This window comes from Schistocerca piceifrons, chromosome 1 (genome assembly GCF_021461385.2).
Source record: "Schistocerca piceifrons isolate TAMUIC-IGC-003096 chromosome 1, iqSchPice1.1, whole genome shotgun sequence".
In the NCBI taxonomy this organism is placed as follows: domain Eukaryota; kingdom Metazoa; phylum Arthropoda; class Insecta; order Orthoptera; family Acrididae; genus Schistocerca; species Schistocerca piceifrons.
In genome coordinates, this window is record NC_060138.1 from 281,820,745 (window position 1) to 281,840,483 (window position 19,739).

The following is a 19,739-nucleotide window of genomic DNA, read 5'->3' on the forward strand; positions in this document are numbered from 1 at the left end:
AGGCTGCCCTGCAGCAGTGTTACTCTCTACGGTCAGAATCTTCATAGGAACGAGAATGAGTCCACCTTGATTTTGCGGGCCCCTTCCTGGACGCTTACTGGTTGGTGATTATAGATGTCTGCTCTTGTTTCCATACACTGTAAACTGCAATTTGACTATGGTGGAATTGATGGTGCAGGCCCTCACCTGCATCTTCTCCATTGAAGGCCTCTCCCTGCAACCTGGTGATTGACAATTGCTCACAGTTCATGTCTCACATTTTTCAAGATTTTTGTGCACAATTTGGTATACACCACATCAAGACACTGCAGTTCTACCTTCAGTCAAATGAGGAGACAAAATGCATCCAGACTTTTGAAAGGGAGATGAAGAAGTTCATTGGGGACGTCCCAGCCACACACACACACACACACACACACACACACACACACACACACACACACACACACACAAAATTTTTCTTCATTATAGGTCCACACCATAGGGTGAGAAGAGTTTGGCTGAAATGGTACATCGGTACCAGCTGCGCACAGTCCTCAACATCCTGCTGCCTGCCCCATGCCCTCCTTGAGAGCATACATGACAGGGACTGTTGTTTGGACTCTCACTTTTGGGCACTGTGAACAATGGATCCTGGTGGTTGTGCATGTCAGCGGGGTCAGTGAGTATTCATGAGACACAGAGGACAGACTGGTGGCCTGCCATCATAACTAACTTTACTCAAAAATGGGAGACCGGCCTACAGTGCCGACCCCCCCCCCCCCCTCCCAAAAAAAAAAACCCAGGCCCTCTCAGTGTCCAGATCCTTCCATTCTTTGCCGGCCTTGGAAACTCCTCCTCTGTTTTTGCCTCAACCTCCAACAACAAGGGCAATCTCACCTACTTCGCCCTCCTCTGGCATCATCTCACAGTCACCTCACCAACAGGAGAGGACTATGGTAACCAAATTTCACCACATCTATGGCACCAGTGCCATTACGTCCATGGACATAAGAGGATGGTGCCAGTTCATCTTTTTATGACTCAACTCGCCTGCACTGGCACCTGTCAGTATGACCAAACAGCAACAGCAGTACCACAATGAGCTCAGCTTGTGCAGCCCACAGGCAGTGACACATTGCTAATCAGACAAGCATCAATCTATTACATCCACACTGGAGGGCTCTCCCTCCTCATTCTGTTATGGTTCATTCATATGCCCACTTGACACTTGACTCCACTCTCAGGACGACTGTTACTTGTTCTTAATCGGCCTACCTATGTACGCAGACTTTGTATGGGACTTATGACCAGTGTTCCATTAAAGTGACTTGATTATTCTAAGCGTACCTATTACCTCACAGCAATGGAATATCAGGTAATAGAGGTGCCTTACATGTCTTGTTTTTAAGGATAACTGAACTGCAAAGAATAGCACAAAAGTTGGAGGAAAAAAAACTGTATCACAGAGAAGTGTTGTTTTCTTTAGGCAGAGCTATTTGTATGGTTACAGACAATGGTGGACACTGCTGCAACTGTGAAACATGAGGACGCGTGATACACATATCATGTGTAGCATGATCATTAAATTTTATTTAATCATATAGTGTGAATAGCGAAATTACAGTAGCCACACTATTGTGTCACTGTGCTGACAGACACTCATTTCTATTGAAGAAAGTAGAATTTGCTCAATCACACTTGTTTTGAAACAGCAGGAAAATAGCAGTATATTTTAAATTTTATTTTACATGATGTAAGAAATTAAGAAAAAAAAAACTGTAATGTACAAGATGTTGCAGAAAACAGAAGACAATGAAACATATTACAATAAAGTGGAATGGTGAATAAGCCATGTCTTCAAGTTTACTAAAGGTACAAGATGAATTTCTCCAAGCATGACAATTTGGCAGATGCTCCGAGGTTTGTCGCACGCTTCTGTATGAAAGTACACAATGTATCATATTTCAAGACTTTATCTATTTAACTAACACATTTACAGTCGAAGGAAAAGAAACTTCTATGGCAGTTGCTTTTAGAAGAAAATTGTTAGACGCCCTTACTAATATACTGTCTGGAGAACAGGGATTAACTGATGCCTTCAATACAACTTCACACGAATTGACAAACTGCCCTCTACCGACTTAACCTAGACACCGGCTACAATAAATACCTGTGTCTTCACAGCTTACATTCCAGAAAAATAACACACACACACACACACACACACACACACACACACACACACACACACACACACACACACAAAACTATTGTCAGTCTCCCATCCAAATTCTATTTGCAACATAATCGTTTTGTGATGCATGAGTAGCTTAAACTGATCCAAAAATATCAGTCTTAAACAATAATTCCTATAATTCATAGACTTAACAAACAAACAAAAAGTTGTTATAACACTGACTAGCAAACCTGCTAAATCATATATAGAATCTATTAAGGAGTTTGTGAAAAATAATTTGTTTTTTGAAATACATAGTGTTTCAAAATTAGCCACCTTCCTTTATTCTTAATTACTTGAAATAGTATTTCAGTCTCTTGGTCATGCAGGAGATGCATCAACTTTAGCCCAACCTGAAACACCCAAGAAAAAGCAGAAACAAAATGTTAAAAAATGGTGAAAACAGCAAACTGTTTGTTGCAGTGTATGGGTGTACTAGCTTTCAGAGCACAGAAAGGAAAAGCTCTTAAGGGACTATTGACAGCTGCCACTTGTTCAGAGGAATTGCTTGCATCAGTACGTTGAAATCCAATGCATGCCTCAACCAACCAAAACCACTGTGGTAATTGCTACAACAAAATTGCACAATGGCACTAACTGCCACTACTACATAATATCAAGGAGCCCAATGTCATCTTTCCCAGTTGAAATAACTTAACCTAATGCTGAAAAAATTTCTGGAGAGAGACTTAATCCTCTAATCACAGGCAATCATCTGAGTTTTCCATACAGAATTGCAAGGTATTTTTATTCGATAATAATCAGCATCATGTAGAAGGCACTTCCATCCAGAGAGAGAAAGGAAAGCCTTCAGGTGACAGTGTCTGCACAAGTGTGGCAGCAGAGACTGAACGAACAAATTCCACATGAGCAAACCATGTTGCTATGGACAATGAAGTTCATTTACCTACAGTGGTTCATATTATATGTTCAGATCTACGAGTAGACTAATAAATATTTTAAAACTTATTTCGATCAATTGTGTACATGAAAGACATGCCGACAATGTTGTGTCCACTGCCCTACAGCTTCTGCATCATGTGGGAAGGCAAAACAGCTGACTCGGCTTTGTGTGTGTGTGTGTGTGTGTGTGTGTGTGTGTGTGTGTGTGTGTTTAAGAAAGAGAGAGAGAGAGAGAGAGAGAGAGAGAGAGAGAGAGAGAGAGAGCAGTTAAATGTATATCATTGTGAGTAAAAAAGAATAACTAGTGGCAAGACTAATGCAAAAGATTGTTGTGTAAATGTTGTCATATTTTTCGCTGTCAATGAGCATTATAGTGTAAATAAACTCATTCAACATCACAACAAGAGACTGCATTGTGATCCATGGAACAAACAAACAACTGGATACTTTCTTCGAATAACTCGAGGGAGCACTGCCCAATAACACTGAAAAACACACATCTTGACAGGTATCTGCCTCACCATTTTAAGATATTTTCCAGTTTGTGCCTTGAAAATGACAAGGGATTACAAACTGAATTATCTACATTTTCAGCAATTTATCTGGTTGCATTCTCATGAGTTATTAGAGCATAGTACGAGCTGAGAAACGCTTGTATTTCACAACTACCTAGCTGCTTTTCTTTGGGGAAGATATTGAAAATTATGTCAATCATAACAAGTGAATGTCTGTATATTTCTTAGGGTACAAATTCCCAAAAAATAAAGGCTAGGAAGCTCTCATATACTATTTATGTAACAGATATATTAAAAAAGAATGTTTTTAAACTACGAGCCTTTAAAACCAAGCACTATTATGAAGTTACTTTGTTCCAACGTCTACGTCTTAATATCAATGTTACTGCTATCTGAGACTGTGTCAAAACTGTACGATTGCAAGTATACAACAATAGTTTTAAGGCTTACATCTCTCTTTGTCTCCCTACACAAATTCTCTTGCAATGTTTTTAATGGCCAACTTGAGAGCAAGGTAAGGCACAAACTGTTCAGTGAACCACTTGACAACTTTAATTTCCTAATTGTAGCTAAATACAAGTTTTCTCTCAGGAACAAAACCGGAAGAACACCCAGCATGTCTAATAATTATCTGAGAACACTTTCTTATGGAAACTTTAATACCACCAGTACCATCGCTCATTTTCTAGCGGGGATTCCTGAAATGATTCTCATTCACTCTTGTTTCATCAAGGTAATGCACTGCTGAAGTACCTTCTCTTGTTTCCTGCATCTTTCTCAAGCTTTTGGGCTGTACTGCAGCTAAGTCACTTCTTTTCATTAAAAACTTTCTTCTATCATTACTTTTAATGTACTGTTATTTGAAAAACTGTGCAGCACTCACTTTGAAGTCAATTTTCACATGTCTATGTGTAGCAAGTTTATGTGAAGTTGGGTATTCACCGCCCTATGTAGATTTCAAACACGAAGCACATCAAAATGTCGTCCTCAAAGCCATTCACGTGTCTTATGTTTCTCGTGAGATGAAACCAACTATTCCTAACATTTCTACAGCTCGTACACTTTTGTTTATTATTCTCTGCACAGTTATCTTGGCAACATATGCTTCCGTACTTCATTCTTGTGTCTTCCAAAAGTCACCAACAGATCTGATTTCAGATTCACATCTGAAAAAATTATAAACCACGTCACTTGCTAGTGAAGCACTTCGTGTTTATTGCCACCACCTTATGCATTTGTATGGCAATCATACTAACACATTTACATATACATATTCACAGCTATACTGCTACAAGAAAATATCATCATCATCATCTGTAAGAATAATTCAGTCGCTCTGTGAATAAAACTGCACTGTTGCGAAATATGGCAGCATGCAGGAGAGAGATCCTTCCCATCTAGTTGTAGCTCGCAGCTAGCTGCTGGGAGAAAGAATTAATATTATTGGTCGCTACTCTTTGTTTATCATAAGAATAAACCTCATGTAAGCATCACACTAAGTATTCTTACATGTTTGCTGGAACTTCATTGGATTTTGTTTCATATGGAATGGAAGCCATGCTGTCTCAAATACAGTCAAGTACGATAATGAGGATAATTTTATGCTGTGCATTACATGTACACTGAGTCAGCAATAATATGGGACAAGCAGAGAACAATATAGCTTTGAATGTCATTTAATTTTTAAACAGAAGGAAATAATGGTAAAACTCAAGCAGTTCTTTTCTTAAGTGATCTGATGGAAACATAACATGCTCTCAATCTTAGCTAACAAACTACGCGAGGCGTAAAAGTGCACCGCTGGGATTTCACCATGTAGTTAAATATTAAAGCCACTGAAGGTATTACAATCAGCCGGCGGATAATCTCTGAACTCCTTCCATATCGGACTCTGAGGAATACATTTCAGTACTGCTAGGTTGATAACGAGGCGATCAGCAACAGAATCCCAAGCCACCAGAAAGTCCATTATGACAAATCCCTTAACCTGACGCCAGATCAATTCTATTGGAATCGGAATGCAGTGTTAAGGTGACAACTGTATAAATGCAGCATTTGTACAGTGCACTCAACACCATGAAAATTATTGTTTTCCATATTTTTATGATGCTTGTCACTCTGGCTCATGTGAGACCACATCTGTCTTACAAAAGAATTTGCATATTCAAACAGAGCATTTGATTTTTCATTTTTCTCCAAAAAATTTAATTGTGTAATTTTTCTTAACTGCAACAATCTTTTATAAAATATCAATAATTAAGATGTGTATTTGCAATGAAAACTATAGAATTTTGCATCCAATATGTACATAGAAATGAGAAGACGTGCCTTTTCCATGACAAAGTGATGGTGAAGTAGGACTGAATTACCACAGATTTGATGAACTTCATATTTAAATGATTTAGGTATTCAAACCTAACATGAAAAATTATACACCACATGGCGTTTCGAACAGCTGGCCAGCAGCAGACTCAATTATCAATCTATGATGCTACCGATTCCACCATGCATACAATTAAATTATTTTATCTTATATTTGTTACGAACAAAAAAGTCTTAGCCGATTTTGCTCTGTACTTGTAAAAAACATTAAGAAAAACTTGTTTCTAGCCATTAACCATGTTTTGCAAGGGTTTCACTACACAGCTGGAAGCAGTGTCATCCATTTTCATGTTATGTATGAACAGCGTGACAATCAGACCACAAGTAATGCTTACAGAGACTGAACATATAAGATTTTTGAAATAAAAATTACATAGCTTAAGTATGATTAAGAAAAATGTTGATGGCTGTTAATGCATTAGAATGTCAAAGTTTCATTCACACTGACATAGTAATAAGATAGCATATACAGGACCTACTTCCAAGAGTGGAACAACACCAGTGTACATGAGCTATGGCTGCTGACCAATCATTGCATTTGCGTTTGTTTACATCATGTTCATTCTTATGATGAACAAAGTACAGTGGTTAACAGAGGGCAATGAGTGAAACAGCTGGAAACTGGGCCACTTCCTACATCACGTGGAGTATAGCTGTAAGAATAAAACTAAAGGGCTGTAATAAGAAAACCAAACATTTAATTTAGAGCTGATTTTTAATTGAAATTTTACACAGAAATAATGTGGGAAACACGAAAATTGTGTTCAATGTTACAAGGTCAGAAAGAACTTATTGATAATTTTTCTGAGTGTTGCATATTTTGGAGCAATGTTCCACACACAAGCTCAGAAATATAGTTTATAAAATTGCTGGTGCAAAATGGTATATGTGTAAGTAGGTGAGCGAGACTGGGAAACATGTAAAATGTGACTCCTGATGTTCCAGACAAGAAAAATAATGACTTCAGATATTCAAGAGCAACAGAAAAATATCTGATGGGGAAAATAGCAGCCTACAATATTCCAAAGCAACAGAAAAGTATTTCATGAGAAAATCACAACTTCCAATTTCCAAACACTGCAGGAAGACACAATAATGGCGGGGCCTGCGAAATTGTGCGGAAAGAGCTGGATGCACACCTTTGAGTCGCCAGTGACCAGAGGGTTAATTCATTCCATGATGAGCCAACTGAAAAACCTATTTTTGTAAGAATAAATGACATTTATGAGGCACTCCACTTTTAATGACTAAAATACACATTTTCTCCCACAAATTTATTTTCTCAGGGCCCAAATATTTATGCTTTTCTTTCTTAGGGCCAAAAAATATAGATTTTCTTTGATTTTATTTGTACATTCATCCATGGATCATTGCACAACACTACCAGATTTGCCATCATACTGTATCACAATGAATCATCTAATTTGGCGCATGTATATTTCTGAAATTAATAAAAATATAAAATGAATTTTGTATTTTGATGAACGGGAAACTCAAAGTTTTTTTTGGAAATGTTCAATACGCCCCATTAGTGTGGCTGTTATTTGGCATTTTTAAAATTTCTTTTATAATTTATCTTGGCTACACTCCAGTTTGGTTTCTATTCCATGTAAAAATGAGCTGTGTGAAGTTTGAGCTCAATAGGACAGGAACCTTCAAAATTGGTCAACACAAAAATATATATCCATCCACTTTATGAAATATTACTTCTGCACAATAAACTCGGTCATTTCCCAATGAAGGCTGTTAGTGTACCTCAGTTGCCTCAACTGAGTGCATTCTCATGTCACAAATCATTTGGCTTGAGTGACACGAAAGGTTAGTCACCCCAAGATAGGTAGGGAGAGGGCAGAGCAAGCTACACCATTTCTTTTTACAACTCAACCTTGGCAACTCCAATAGTCCTTCACTTTTAAGGAAGGTAGTGGTAGAAGCAGTAGTAAAACCAATGTCTTTGTCATCAGTTTGTTTATGGGGAAAAAAAGTCATTTATTTGGATACTAGCACCATGAAAGAGCCGAAAGCAAACTGCCACCTGTCGAGCAAACGTTCAGGTTTTCTTCTACAATTTTACAGGTGTGTATACTAAGTCAAAAGTGCCACAGTGTCTATGCGGTAGTGATGATTTATTGGGGAAAAAGCATTTATTCCATCAAAGAGGGTGATAAACTGCTTATCAAACAAACATTCTGGAAGCAAATTAATGATATCAATATAATGGAAGGAAACATTCCACGTAGGAAAAATTATATATAAATACAAAGATGAGGTGACTTACCGAACAAAAACGCTGGCAGGTCGATAGACACACAAACAAACACAAACATACACACAAAATTCAAGCTTTCGCAACAAATTGTTGCCTCATCAGGAAAGAGGGAAGGAGAAGGGAAGACGAAAGGAAGTGGGTTTTAAAGGAGAGGGTAAGGAGTCATTCCAATCCCGGGAGCGGAAAGACTTACCTTAGGGGGAAAAAAGGACAGGTATACACTCGCACACACGCACATATCCATCCACACATACAGACACAAGCAGACATATTTAAATATGTCTGCTTGTGTCTGTATGTGTGGATGGATATGTGCGTGTGTGCGAGTGTATACCTGTCCTTTTTTCCCCCTAAGGTAAGTCTTTCCGCTCCCGGGATTGGAATGACTCCTTACCCTCTCCTTTAAAACCCACTTCCTTTCGTCTTCCCTTCTCCTTCCCTCTTTCCTGATGAGGCAACAATTTGTTGCGAAAGCTTGAATTTTGTGTGTATGTTTGTGTTTGTTTGTGTGTCTATCGACCTGCCAGCGTTTTTGTTCGGTAAGTCACCTCATCTTTGTATTTATATATAAACATTCTGGAAGTTCGTACGAAAATGATAAGTGGAAATAAACAGATTTCATTTAAATATTTGTAATTCTTAATACATCACATGTTAATGCAATACGTTTCATTACTATTGAAGAAGATACAGTTTTTGATCAACTAACAGTTGAAAGGACAGCAAGGATTCATGCATGGAATGAGTTACTTGTGATAGATCATCTGAATAAGCAAGGGCAGCTGGGAACAGGCAAGAGCAAGCAAATATTAAATTCAACTTGGTAAATCATTTATGAATTTATAATATAATACATAATTACATTTAAAAAATGAAGGAAAGGATAAACACGCTACTCATTCACTACTGTTAATATTACTATCACTTCTGTTGTTACCTTGCTGTCATTCAGATTGTTCTTATTTTTTCTCACGCAAACTGTTGATGTCAAGTTAGAGAACTGTTGAATCACAGTTACTTGTCTCAAATAAGGGAATCTTCCCGTGATCCGGTGTTATCCATCAGACGAGGTGGGTTGTGATGAATTATCACCACAAGAGTTTGTGACATTTGTATTTTCCTTGTTAGTGTGTATGCTGAAGCATGGTTCTCTGCCCATTCAGCAGCCAAAGCATCCCATACGTATTTCATCTATCTTTAAGAACTTTAAAAATACACCAATGAACCAAAACAGTTTGACCACCTGTTTCATAGCGTGTTGTTCTACTTTTCAAACACAGTACAGCAGAGGTTCAGCTTGGCATGGATTCTACAAATCTTTGTCAGGAGTCGAGAAGTATGTGGCACCAGATGACTACGCACAAGTCAAGCAATTTCTGCAAATTGCAAGCAGTAGTTTAAGGGCACTCAGATGGTGCTCCATGTGTGTTCCAACGGGTACGGATCACACGTTTGCTGGTCAAGACATCAATGTGAGTTCTCTATAATGCCCCTCAAATCACTGTAGCATGATTCTGATCATGCAACACAACAGTCCGTCATAAGGGGAGGCTTCAAGCATAAAACGATGCAGACGGTCCACAATTATATTCACTAGTTCACTGCTGTCATGATGCCTTTGATTACCACCAGAGATCCCACGGAAGCCCAACTCAATGTAAGCCATAACATAATTCTCCCCTCACCACCTTGCTTCTGTGGCATAGCATATGTTTCATGCAGCCATTCACCTGGATGACTGTGTGTAAGGACCCAACCAACAACCTGGTGTAACAAGGAATGTGATTCCTTTGATAGGCGACACGTTTCTACTGATTCACAGTGAAAACTCTGTGATGCTGTTCTCACTGCAATCAAAACTGACAATATTGTTGGGTTAACACAGGGACAAGTAGGAGTAATGCGTGTGGAGTTCCATGTTCAACAATGGCCTTTGATTGTTCTGCTCTGAAACACTTACATCTGCACCAGCACTGAACTCTATCATCTAATCTGCCACAAATCGCTGCCTATCCTGGATTACACAGGGGGGAGATCCTCTGCCTTTTATATTTTGTGATGAGGCATGGGTGTCCAATACCATATGACCTACTTGTTATTTCATGTCCTTAGGTGATTTATTGTACCTGACCAAAAAAAAAAAATAATAAATAAATAAATAAAATGCTGTTCTGAGTTTTTCTGTTCGTTTTTCCTTCGGAAATGTAAATCCAAAACTGGCTCTTTTTCCATTATACTGGTCAACAATGAAAATGGTTCAGGCTCAAAAATAGTTAATTCTTGTGTATTTTCGTATGTTGAATTAAAAAATCACCATAAAAATGACAGATTAACTCTTGCTTTGGAGATGAAGTGACATTTCATTTTTACAGTCCTCATTTTCAGTTTGGGGGAAATTTTGATTTCAGAGTTGGCACCCTGTCCAATAACAAAACAAATGATCTTAAGCTATTTTCTGTGACTGAGTTTCATACAGTTTCTGCTATAATTAAAGCAAAATTTCTGATTTGAGAGTGCTTTTGCAGTGCAAAATTCATAAAAATGTCATGAAAATTTGTAAATAAGGTGAATAGTTTTTGTTGCACTTGTGGTGAAATAACATTTTCCTCACAGAAATGCAATCTGACAACACTTGCGAAGACTGCCCATGAGCATTATTTTGGTATGAAAGCAGGGGATCAGCATAAGTCTTGGGCTCCCATATATGTTGCAACACATGTTCAGTTACACTGCGAGAACTGCTGAAAAAATAAGAAAAGATCTATGGTTTTTGCTGTGCCTATGGCTTGGAAGGAGCCTACAAACCATACAGATAACTGCTATTTATGCTTGGCTCCACCTATAGAGGCACGATTGTCTATGAAGAAAAGAACAGTACAGTAACTGAATCTTCAATCTTCATCGATCCATTCCCCATTCAGACAGTTTACCAGTTCCTATTCCACCCAAAAATTGTGTGTTTGAAGTAGAAAATGTAGAGAGTGTGGAAGAAGAAGAAAAAGAAGAAGAACCAAGCAAGCCTTCCGTATCCTGTGACCCTGATTTTGAGGAAAAAGATGATAAACCACACACACAGAGTCAAATAGAATTGGGTGATCTCATTAGAGGCCTTGACGTGTCACAGGCGAAGGGAGACTACAGCAATGGAATCCTCTCTAAAGTGATGTCACAGTCTCACAGTACAGAAAATGCCACATGGAACTGCTTCCGTTTTTGGAGAAGAAAAACAATCTTGTTTGCTGCAACAGGATGGTTTGATGAAATCTTGATCCAACTAAATGGAGGCTATTCACAGACTCCTCCAAGCTTAGTTTGAAATTTGTATTACTTCACAATAGCAACCCTCTTCCTTCTATTCCTGTTGGTCATGCAGTTCACATGAAGGAGACATATGCAAATATGACAGCCCTCTTGTTCTCTATCAAATATCATGAACATAAATGGAAAATCTGTGGTAATCTAAAAGTCACTGCCACACTCTTAGGAATGCTACTGGAGTACAAATACATTGCTGTCTCTTATGTATGTGGGACAGTAGGGATTGGAAATATTAAAGTAGACTGGCCTGTAAGAAACCTTAATCCTAGCAAGAAAAATGTCATTGCTGAGCCTATCATGGACTCAAAAGACCTCCTTCAAATGTATGAACCTAGGAGAACAGGCCTTTACGTACATAAGAGAGAAATTTCCAAAATCAACTGATGCAAAAATTAAGGAAGGTATTTTTACCGGGCCACAAATTGGAGAACTTTTAAAGGATCCTGTATTTGATCAATTTTTGGAGGAGAAAGAAAAAGAAGCTTGGGAACCCTTCAAGGAAGTAGTTTATGAATTTTTTAGGCAACAACAGAGATTACAACTTATCGTGCTCTTTAATGAGTTCTTCCCCATTAGTTTGACTATTACTTCCAATTATTAGCTCTCTTGTGTAGTTTTCTTTGCCTATTCAGTTTTTCTGTCATTTGCACCGGTCACCACATCTTATGCTGACAAGAGAGTCTCCGTGCATTCAGATATGTTCATCATCATCATCATCATCATCATCATCATCATTAAGACTGATTATGCCTTTCAGCGTTCAGTCTGGAGCATAGCCCCCCTTATAAAATTCCTCCATGATCCCCTATTCAGTGCTAACATTGGTGCCTCTTCTGATGTTAAACCTATTACTTCAAAATCATTCTTAACCGAATCCAGGTACCTTCTCCTTGGTCTGCCCCGACTCCTCCTACCCTCTACTGCTGAACCCATGAGTCTCTTGGGTAACCTTGCTTCTCCCATGCGTGTAACATGACCCCACCATCTAAGCCTGTTCGCCCTGACTGCTACATCTATAGAGTTCATTCCCAGTTTTTCTTTGATTTCCTCATTGTGGACACCCTCCTGCCATTGTTCCCATCTACTAGTACCTGCAATCATCCTAGCTACTTTCATATCCATAACCTCAACCTTATTGATAAGGTAACCTGAATCCACCCAGCTTTCGCTCCCATACAACAAAGTTGGTCGAAAGATTGAACGGTGCACAGATAACTTAGTCTTGGTACTGAATTCCTTCTTGCAGAAGAGAGTAGATCGTAGCCGAGCGCTCACTGCATTAGCCTTGCTACACCTCGCTTCCAGTTCTTTCACTATGTTGCCATCCTGTGAGAATATGCATCCTAAGTACTTGAAACCGTCCACCTGTTCTAACTTTGTTCCTCCTATTTGGCACTCAATCCGTTTATATTTCTTTCCCACTGACATTACTTTCATTTTGGAGATGCTAATCTTCATACCATAGTCCTTACATTTCTGATCTAGCTCTGAAATATTACTCTGCAAACTTTCAATTGAATCTGCCATCACTTGCATATGCAAGACTGCTTATTTTGTGTTCACATATCTTAAACTCACCCAGCCAGTCTATTGTTTTCAACATATGATCCATAAATAATATGAACAACACTGGAGACAGGTTGCAGCCTTGTCTTACCCCTGAAACTACTCTGAACCATGAACTCAATTTACCGTCAACTCTAACTGCTGCCTGACTATCCATGTAAAGACCTTTAATTGCTTGAAAAAGTTTGCCTCCTATTCCATAATCTCGTAGACAGACAATAACTTCCTCCTAAGAACCCGGTCATATGCCTTTTCTAGATCTATAAAGCATAGATACTATTCCCTGTTCCACTCACAACACTTCTCCATTATTTGTCGTAAGCTAAAGATCTGGTCCTGACAACCTCTAAGAGGCCTAAATCCACACTGATTTTCATCCAATTGCTCCTCAACTAATACTCGCACTTTCCTTTCAACAATACCTGAGAAGATTTTACCCACAACGCTGATTAAAGAGATACCTCTGTAGTTGTTACAATCTTTTCTGTTTCCATGTTTAAAGATTGGTGTGATTACTGCTTTTGTCCAATCTGATGGAACCTGTCCCGACTCCCAGGCCATTTCAATTATCCTGTGCAGCCATTTAAGACCTGACATTCCACTGTACTTGATGAGTTCCGACTTAATTTCATCCACCCCAGCTGCTTTATTGCACTGCAATCTATTGACCATTTTCTCCACTTCCTCAAACGTGATCCTATTTCCATCATCATTCCTATCCCATTGTACCTCGAAATCTGAAACATTACTGATCGTATTTTCACCTACATTGAGCAACTCTTCAAAATATTCCCTCCATCTGCCCAAGGCATCCACAGGATTCACCAGCAGTTTTCCTGACCTGTCCAAAATACTTGTCATTTCCTTCTTACCTCCCTTTCAAAGACTGCTAATTACACTCCAGAATGGTTTTCCAGCAGCTTGACCCAATGTCTCCAACCTGTTTCCAAAGTCTTCCCAAGATTTCTTCTTGGATGCTGCAATTATCTGTTTGGCTCTCCCCCTGTCATTTTTATGTTATTACCTTAAGGACCTACAAAATAAAAACCATCATACATTTTAATAAATCTTTGTGGGAACATTAACACATGTTCCCAATAAACATCGGTAAAAGTTTCATTTTGTTAATAGGGTACTTGCAGAGATATACACAATGCTGTTTTTCTGGGGGATGTGTACCCCTAAACTTTTTCATCGACAAAGTAATTTTTTTACGATGTTGAGAACTTGGAGAAGTGCCAAGAATTTATTTTATGAACGTAAATTTTTTATTTCATTTTTTCGTGTTGGTAATTGCAATACGAACGATACCAGTGCAGTTTTTGGTGGGAAAAGCGATGTCATTGACTGTTTCAAGCATTTTGAAGCTGTGGCAACTGTTCTCAACAACTGAATCACTGGCAACCAGTTTGAAAAGCATGTAGCGCCCTCACCTGCTAATAGTGGGCGATGGTAATGCTACACAGATATGTGCAAGCTCAAACACCGAGCTACCGATGGATGTCTCTACGGTCCCGCTACCATGATGATGATGTCACGGCTAAAAGCAGACGGGTGGTATCCCATGCTTCAGTTATAAGTAAATTTCGCTGCATTATATCCAATGTCGGAGTACCCTCAAACTCTCTCTTTTAAGCACTGGATATACACATTTATATGAAGGTTTAGTGCAGTCATCACAAGTGCACCCTACTTTTTGAGACATAATATCTCTGTCAATATTTTCTTAAAAGATGCAAAACTAGGAGATCTTTTACAACTTCTTGCACCCTCTTAAGCAAAATAATTATATTTCTTGAGAAATTTTTATATGGATAATCAACCTCGAAGAGGGGGGGGGGGGGGGAGAAAAGAAAAAAAAAAAAAAAAAGGACAGACAGACTTGGGGGTAAAAAAGTGTGAACTTGGAATTCGTATATCTGGACATAATTGCTGGATAAACCTGAAACCTTGCATACAATAACTTATCAAAACAAGGTCTTAGAATATAAAATTTCCTCTCCTACTGCTCCCCAATAGTTTACAAATTAAGGACAAGGTTGACAATTTTCGTAAAAGTGCCAAAAAAAAAAAAAAAAAAAAAAAAAAAAGAGGCCTTTTTGAGCTCACAAAAAAGCATCACTCTTCTACAATCTCTTTTAACCATTTTCCTTAGAAAGACTATATTCTAAACTACCTAAATAACTAATTTGGTTTGGCAATGCAAGCACATAAGGCCCTGAAAAACAACAAGCCGTTGTATGAATAAAAAAGAGAACATTCTCCAGAGAAGATTCTCAGAGCAAAAGAACATTCTCCAGAGAAGATTCTCAGAGCAAAAGAACATTCTCCAGGAGAATTTTTTTTTTTTTTTTTTTTTTTTTTATATGAAGAAAAATTTGAAGCATTTCATCTATGGCTGGGATTCTTTCTCACCGCCTCTTCCCCTCCACATTGAGAAAGTTATTGATGTGTCATCTGCTGCGTCTGGCACCGAACACAGGCTAGCTCTGTTTTCTTTAAGAACAACATACTGCCACGGATATTCAGTCTCAAAGTTGCCTAAAACTATGGGGTGCATCTTTGATAGCTGAACTAAAGGGTAAAACGAGAAAGTAAATTTTTAGTAATGTTCACTGGCAATACATGCAAATGTTCACACAGAACTTCAGCAAAGTCCATGTTGGGCACGCGAGAACTTTTTCCGAATTTAGACCACCTGGTGTGGAATGGCCCAATAGCTCACTAATAAATCACCAGAAATTCTTCAAATTCCATTCTTACAAACACTGCTCAAGAATTATACTAACAGCACCCAAAAACAATATAGAAACAAATATCCAACACCAGAGAGCAACACAGCATATTCCAACATGAGCTATTACACATGTCGTGCCACCACAAAGTCAATCAACGCAACACAAGTATGACCCTGGGGTCAAATCAGATGAGCCAGTGAACTTCAGTTGTCCCCAAAGCTGAAGTATGTGGGACAGTATGGTTCTCGCAGACAAAACATCCAAACTGCACAGTTACCGTTAAACTCTGGTGCTATATGGCCACAGTGAAAAGGTGTCAACAATTTGACCAACTCTGCACAGATGTGGGTGATGCTGATTGCAAAGGAACGCCACTGACCAGAGACTATGTCTAGGCAATCGAGGAACTGATTTCCAGCAATCGCAGATTTTCTGACAATGATCTTCAAACAAAACAGCAGTTCTCAAATTGCTCTATGACCAAAAGTGTCATCATGGAATTGAAAGAAAGGTAGTATGCTCCGGCTGTTATAGTGACTTTGTGACACTTGAAAAAATGTGTTACATGTCTGCCACTTAGAAGTGTACTGCAGTACGCTGATCCATCTATTTTTTTTACATGTTGCAATGATTATGTTTGTAACATCTTCTCAAAAATTCATCTAAAGAGAGAGCAGAATTTAGAGAACTGAGCATCAAAGTTGTTTTCCACACACACTTTATCCCGTGTTTGATTTGCTAATGCTAGAAAAACCATGTATTGACATTCTGGGAATATCCTTCTGTACGCCTGCAGCTTTTTAAGCTTTACCAAGCCTTTCTTTAGCTTTATAAGCTGATAGTAATGATAAGACGCCAAGACCTTTTATTAATACCTTACAATTTTTCATGTCACCTGTATGTTCATGAACTTGCAGATTATGTTCAGGAGCTTCTTATGGGTGTCTAGCTTAGTTAGTCCAAGTTCAAAAGATGGAGCACTAGATTCCACACACTTGTCCTCTTCATTTCTCATCATTGACAAATATATGTGGAACATGTCAAGAACTCTTTTACAAAAAAGTACTTAAGGAGACTTTTTAGTTCAGTTAATTTTTAGATTTAGGAATGACCAGTAGATAAACGAACACAGAAACAACTGTAGGAAACAATAACAGAACAAGACTTGCACATCAATAATTTATACAATACAAAACATTTTGGAACTTACATAGGGATAACTTGCAGAATGACTGATATCAGATCATGGATTTTCATGAAGCTCCTTTTGTCTTTCTCAGGTGGTATACTGTTAACCCACTCATTGTCATCATCTGAAAAAAGAAATGTAATTTAGCACACACTTTAGCTGCTATACACATCATACACAGTAGTACTACAACAAAGACTCACCTGGTTTGAAAGAAGTAACAAGTTTATCTAGCGTATACTTTGTGTAATATGTATGTGCAGATAGCAGATCCAAGACAAAGCCCTGGAATTCTCTGACAGCTTTGTCTGTTCTGTGCACCCATTTCAAGTTCTGTGGATGAGACATTTGTACCATATTTAGAATTCACCTTTAAAAATGCTATGGAACAAACAAGCAGCTTACAAATACAGCAAAATGTGTATAGCAATTGGCAATATAGATTTTCCAGAGTTACAACCCATTTCTATTAGTTTCACAAACATATTAATAGCTTTTCTGGCAAGCATAATAGAAAGACCCCCCACCCACAACATGGGTGCATTATAAAATACATAGAGCTACCTTAAATATAATGCTGATGCTTATGTGACTTGTCAGTTCACATCACTGCTTATATCTGCTATGTATCAGGAACAACAGTGACAAATCCATGACAGTATAAAACATCTAAAGCCAAGTATGGACTCGCATGGTTGTATACAACTCAACAACAACAAAAACAACAACATAAAGTTTACATACACATCCACTTGCGATCCTTCCATTTACAGTAGGATCATCAGTTAGCTAAAAGAAACAATACATAAAAAAGAAACAATACATAAAAAAGAAAACACTAATTAAGAAACTGTAATGCAGTCTGACTACAGTGAGGTGCAATCTTTTCTCCAGGTGTAATATTGTAGACCAGTTCTATAAAATGGGAGATGGAAAGAAGTCGCAGTTTCCACAGAAATTTGATATAAAAAAAGTTTTTGCCATTCTTCATAAAACAGTTTGCACGATTTCCACTAGAAGCGAATCTTTTTTCATACTACATATGTATGAGTAGTTAATGTTGTGCATTTAAAGATCAGTTAATATTCACACAAATAGGCCAATGATCTGTCAGCTAACAAATAAAAATAATAGTGAGAGTACTGGTTAAACTATGCAAGTAAAATATGCAAGATATAGAGTACCCTAAAATGACTTACAGGACATCATTTTTTGCACCATTTCACCAAAGTAAAATTAACTGTTTTTCAAAGGTCGCAATTAAATGCTTGTGATCCAGAGTATGCACTAATCAGCAGTATATAGGCTGATTAAAGATAACACACCTCCCTACTTACGTATATTTAGCAGCTCTGCATCTTGAGAAAAGCGCAGAGCAATCCATCGACTATAACATTAAGTACTGTTGACATTCTGCACTTTAGATCTACATGTAAACTACCTGTCATACAAGAATAGGCCCTAGTCTTTCTTCAAATTGCATGCACATTAATTACTGTGGACATTCTGCACTCTGGACCTATATGTAAACTACCTGTCATACTAGAACAGTCCTCCTCCAAATTGCATACACAGCCACTTGCTCAAAAGTTGAAGATCAACCATGCTATTCGACATGCCAAGGGCTGTGTGTGTGTGTGTGTGTGTGTGTGTGTGTGTGTGTGTGTGTGTGTGTGTGTGTGTGTGTGTGTGTGTGTAACGTTGAGGACACACAATACTTACAAGTATAGCTTCAACAAAATGACGAAGATCCTGTTTCAATAAAGATATGCAGTCTCTTGATTTACGAAGCAATTCACAAAGATCTTCATCCTGCAAAACAAATGTATTGCAGTACGCATACTTTGAAAACTGGTCAAATATGTTGACAACATAGCCAAGACAAACCTGAATTTCTGAATCTTTAAGAATGCAAACTAATTCTTCATATGGTTTCAAACTCTTTTCGTTGATGAAATCCAGCAAAATAGCCCTCAGGTCATTGGGCAACTGAAAGCGAACGCGCTGCTGCACAGCACGGCTTCTATTACCAGCTACTTTGAGAATGGACGGTGTACAGGAACCGCTTGAAATTACCGACACTGCCATGCCTAAAATACAACACGTTTAGTATGTAAAACAGCACCGAATGTTAACGAACAATTCTGTATCTGCATAGAAATCCACAAGTACTTGCTATACATGGCGTAAATTGCCAGTTTCACACACCTTAAACTTAACACTCTCTCTCTGCTACAACTTTCTTTCGCGACAAGACCTTGTTGATCAATTTATACGACATGATTACAAACTACTTGCACAATATGTCTCAAACTCAAACCCACGTTTTCCACACAACACAAAGATTTTAAGCGTGAGCGACCCGCTGGTGAAATCCAAGGAGGTTTGTCCGCGATGTACCTTGCGGATCTACAGCGCAACTATGCTAATATCTTTGGAAATAGGGTTGCCAGATTCCCGGTTTTCCGGGACAGTCCTAATGTCAGATAAAAGAAATCGGTATCCCGGAAAATACCGCTGGGACTGCAGTTTATCCCTGACTTCGTATTTTAGAGGAACATTCTAAATATAATCTATTTTTACTTCAAATTCTTGCGTGGATCTGTACTTCAACTTCAGCTGTTAAGCTAAATAACAAAAG

General features: G+C 38.3%; 1 protein-coding gene across 1 annotated transcript in view; it reads right to left on the reverse strand.

Annotated features, from left to right (window-relative positions):
- LOC124788314 (RNA polymerase I-specific transcription initiation factor RRN3-like) overlaps nucleotides 1–19,467 on the reverse strand; it is a 53,811-nt gene extending 34,344 nt beyond the window's left edge. The window contains 5 exon segments of the mRNA XM_047255555.1: nucleotides 17,120–17,222; nucleotides 17,302–17,431; nucleotides 18,821–18,910; nucleotides 18,986–19,188; nucleotides 19,307–19,467. Coding sequence (XP_047111511.1) covers nucleotides 17,120–17,222; nucleotides 17,302–17,431; nucleotides 18,821–18,910; nucleotides 18,986–19,186 — 524 coding nt within the window. The 5' untranslated portion in view covers nucleotides 19,187–19,188; nucleotides 19,307–19,467.
- Between the last annotated feature and the right edge of the window lie 272 nt (nucleotides 19,468–19,739).